The following is a 3,963-nucleotide window of genomic DNA, read 5'->3' on the forward strand; positions in this document are numbered from 1 at the left end:
TTACGTGGAAAATGCTAATTTCGATTTTATTTTATTGTCTTTATTTTTTTGGCTTTTTTAAGTTTTTTTTTTTTCGTAAATGACATGGAACAAACGATAATTTCGTTTTTTTTCTTCTTCTTTTATTTATTATTATTATTATTATTATTATTATTTTTGGTATTTGGAAAAGGCTTTTTTATGTTATTTTATGTAAATGATTTGGAAAATGATAATTTCAGTTTTTTTTTTTTTTGGCAGAAGGCTTTTTATGTTTCACTTTTTTTTTTTAAATGACGCGGCAAATGATAATTTTGATTTTTTTTGGTTTTTTTTTTCTACTTTTTATTTGGAAAAGACTTTTTTATGTTTTTTTTTTTTTAAATGACGTGGAATCCATGGTAATTTCGGTTTAACTTTTATGTCTTTTTGTTAAATGACGTTGAAAAGTATATGACTCGGTTTGATTTTTTTTTTTTTAAAGAAAAAGCCAAGCATCTGAAATCATTATGTGTCATCGATTTTAACCGTCAAATGATAATCAAGGTCAATTTTTTATCCTACAAATTTTCGTACACAATAACTTCAAAAATGACGTGTTCAATAATTTGAAAGGAATTATTTCCTGTGTAAACACATACATATTTTATATGATAATATATTTACATACAGCCTTTTTCCGCATGGGTTACCAATGTTACAAACACACGAATATTAGGTGTACTATATATTTCCTAACATTCCGTTATTATGTAGGTGCACTAACTTGTCCCGTATGCGAAGTCGCACTAATGCCATATACGAGTCCTCATCCCCAACCAATAAACCATCCTCGTCATGTTCAACCTTTGGTATGGCATTTACTATGGCCATAGCCTCTTCCTCGTTCACAATAGGGTTAACAGTTGTTGGATTGCCTATATTTCAACGTATATAATTATGTAACACCATTAACGCACCTACTAACTGAACTTGCACATTTGCAAAATCATATCGAGGCATGTCTCTAATAAACCCTCATCGATTTTTTTAGGTGCCAAAAGTGCGTTCCACCACACTGCGTAACGACGAGTGCACTTTGTTAAATAATTCTCTGGGATTGTTTGCTATCCTACGCTCGACAGTAGCGCGAAATTGTTGTTAGTGGTAACGACTGCCTTTGAAAGGTGCTAGGTAACCTATCTGGTTCGGATAGCCAACATCGGGAAGATAATATTTGCTTGCAAATAGTACCAGAATGTAAAACAAACCACTCAATTGTGTTTAATTGTTAAGTAACGATGTTTTCCCAAATATTATGGACCCAAATATTTTCAATGCATTGTGTTACCTTCTTCAGAATGTGGAAATAGGACATTGTCATTTGTTAGTATCTCATTGAAGACGTGACTATCGTGCATTCTTCCTTCCCATCCAAGCAAAACGAAGATGAAACACATGTCAAAATCGCACACGGCCATGATATTTTGTGTGTGACAGTATTTCCTATTGAAATATGTTGCGACATCTGGCCCTGTAACCCGTGCACTAACATGTGTTCCATCCATGGCCCCGATATAGTCTTGCCAACAACCCAATTGTATTGTTACTCCTAGGGGTACATGTAATGGTTATTTTTATTACATCACATCCAATAAAATGTAATAAAAAGAAGGCAAATATACATAACTGAAGTGAGGTTTTAATATAATACCTTGAACGGTAGGTATTTCCGTTTAGACCACACGTATGGATGTATATGATGCTGACTATATGTGGGCCTGCAATGTACAATAGTGAACTCCTTCATCGCCGTTTATACATTATGCATGTACCGGGACACAGTCTCCCCCGAATGTTGGAATCGTTCTTGGATTACCTGATTTTGAAACCCTCTCAACACGTGGATAAACATTGCAACGCTTTCTTCAACAGCTAAGCCATGTGGACGTTGATCTACTTGTAACCCAAAATCAGTTACTAATGTGTGACACAAAGCCGCAAAAACTTCTTTCGGCATGCACACATTTTCCTCAAAACGACCCACATGGCCCGTATGTAGTTCGGTTATCCATGCATGCTCGGTCAAAATTAAAATGCGACATGGCGTTTTAGACATGTGTTTTTCGTACCACTCTAGCACATACCGGCATGCTTGTTAAAATGTCCAGTTGTTTTGTTGTTGCAGCTGTATGGCCATTTGGTTAAGTATTTTCGTTAAATCCTGATTGTTACTTCCATCCCCGGGATTCATCACGTTGACTGAAGCAAAAGCTACAACAGAGGGATGGTTTCAATCAGTTTACATGTGATGCAATGGCTTAAGGGTAAAAACATGTGCCAATTACAGGTTGCAACATGTTTGGAAATATTTATGATGCGTAACTATCCTGGTGAGCATAGCTAATAGTAAGGTACAATTGCATGTGAAATGATATCAAATAAACAAACAGTAAACCTGGTGATAATTGGTAATACACAAACCAATAAAACATCAAGTGCATTACTGACACAACCAATAGCAGCTAGACAATAACATCACACTAAACAAAGACATGAATAAACAAGCAAGACACGACACCCCGCCGTTGCACATCTAATTACCATTAAAGACAACAAACACAACCATCCTATTCCATAAGAAAAAAACACACAACCATCCTATGTAATCGTACCCAAACATACGCAAACATGCAAATATTTCTTGAAAAATCCAACAAAATGTAAAAAAAAAGTAAAAAAGGAAAAAGCACGCATAACCATCCTGTTTATTACAAGTCCAACATTAATGTAAGTAAATGTTTTTTAAGCAAGCGAAGGGAAAGCATCTTCAGCATGACACCGCTATCAAACCTGCTGAGCCCTAAATAGGTTCGCAAACGACGGCACTGCACTCAACTGCAGCTGCTTCTGTGTGAGCCATCCAACAATGTGGTCATCATTAGGCTGGTACATCATCACCTCCCGGTAATTTGCATTATCTATCAATGTCGATGCATAATGGAATAGTGGGGTATCGAGAAGGGAATGAATGTTCCTAAGCCTTTGCATGTACTCTGAAACTGTGTATAGTGATTTGTTGCCTGTTAGGTGCCTCACCGTAACTTGCTGGTTCTGGGTACGAACCACATTTCTAAGATTGTTCATGCTTTCCGCTATAACTAATGCTCCACTAGTTGCCTTCTGCGAATTTCCACAAATTATTGACGAAGTTCGTTTCCTTTTTAGTTCAGGTTGAACTGGTTTGAGTGAAGAATCTGAATCCACGTCCTCTGTTTGTGCAAGTATTTGATCAACAAATGGCTGGGCACCGATACTGTCCACATAATCAGATGATACATTGGTAGCTTCAACAACTTTCTCTCCCGGGGTCCAATGGTGCTTACCCGTAGCTGATGTCCCTATAAAGATCGTCTCCATCAGCTCGCGATGTTCCAAAGTTTTTTTCCTGAACCTTACACAAGCCTTGTTTGTCTGCAAAATTGGACATTGATAAAAAAAGAATACATTACAAGAAATAGGTGAATTTCGTAGTAACAACAAAAACGAAAAATTTAAATGACGAAGGGCAAATATGAAACAAAAAAACATACGGAAATTACATTGTACTTACCGATTCCATCTTGTCCCACCACTCATCAGACGCCTGAAACATACCAGTGTTGATGTTAAAGCCAATCTCTGATACGCCTCTGCTGGAATCCATCAAGCATTCCAATCTTTTTTCTGACTCATGTATTTATTTTTCAATTGTTTCAGGCCATGTTTCCTTCCAGTTTTTTTTCTCAAATTTCTTTGCCAATGACTTGTACCCAGCCTGGCTCAGGACTAGGAATGGTCGATTTCCTTTTGTAATCTCATCGGCTATCAACTGTAGGAAAATTCAGATTGACTCACTGTTCCAGTAAGCCTTGTGGTTTAACTGCATGTGTGTCTCTGCTGGAATCCATCAACTTTCTCCAAGCATTCCAATCTTTTTTCTGACTCATGTATTTATTTTTCAAT

At 36.7% G+C, this 3,963-nt stretch overlaps 1 protein-coding gene across 1 annotated transcript; it reads right to left on the reverse strand.

The window, feature by feature from the left end:
• Nucleotides 1–2,805: 2,805 nt before the first annotated feature.
• Nucleotides 2,806–3,664, reverse strand: LOC145805627 (uncharacterized). Its single transcript, XM_082900790.1, has 2 exons — nucleotides 3,572–3,664; nucleotides 2,806–3,432 (listed from the first exon to the last, which is right to left on the reverse strand). The coding sequence occupies exons 1-2, from the start codon at nucleotides 3,662–3,664 to the stop codon at nucleotides 2,806–2,808; spliced, it is 720 nt and encodes a 239-aa protein (XP_082756916.1).
• Nucleotides 3,665–3,963: the final 299 nt, after the last annotated feature.

The sequence above is a fragment of the Camellia sinensis genome, chromosome 13 (assembly GCF_055761805.1).
Source record: "Camellia sinensis isolate YWXY chromosome 13, ASM5576180v1, whole genome shotgun sequence".
In the NCBI taxonomy this organism is placed as follows: Eukaryota; Viridiplantae; Streptophyta; class Magnoliopsida; order Ericales; family Theaceae; genus Camellia; species Camellia sinensis.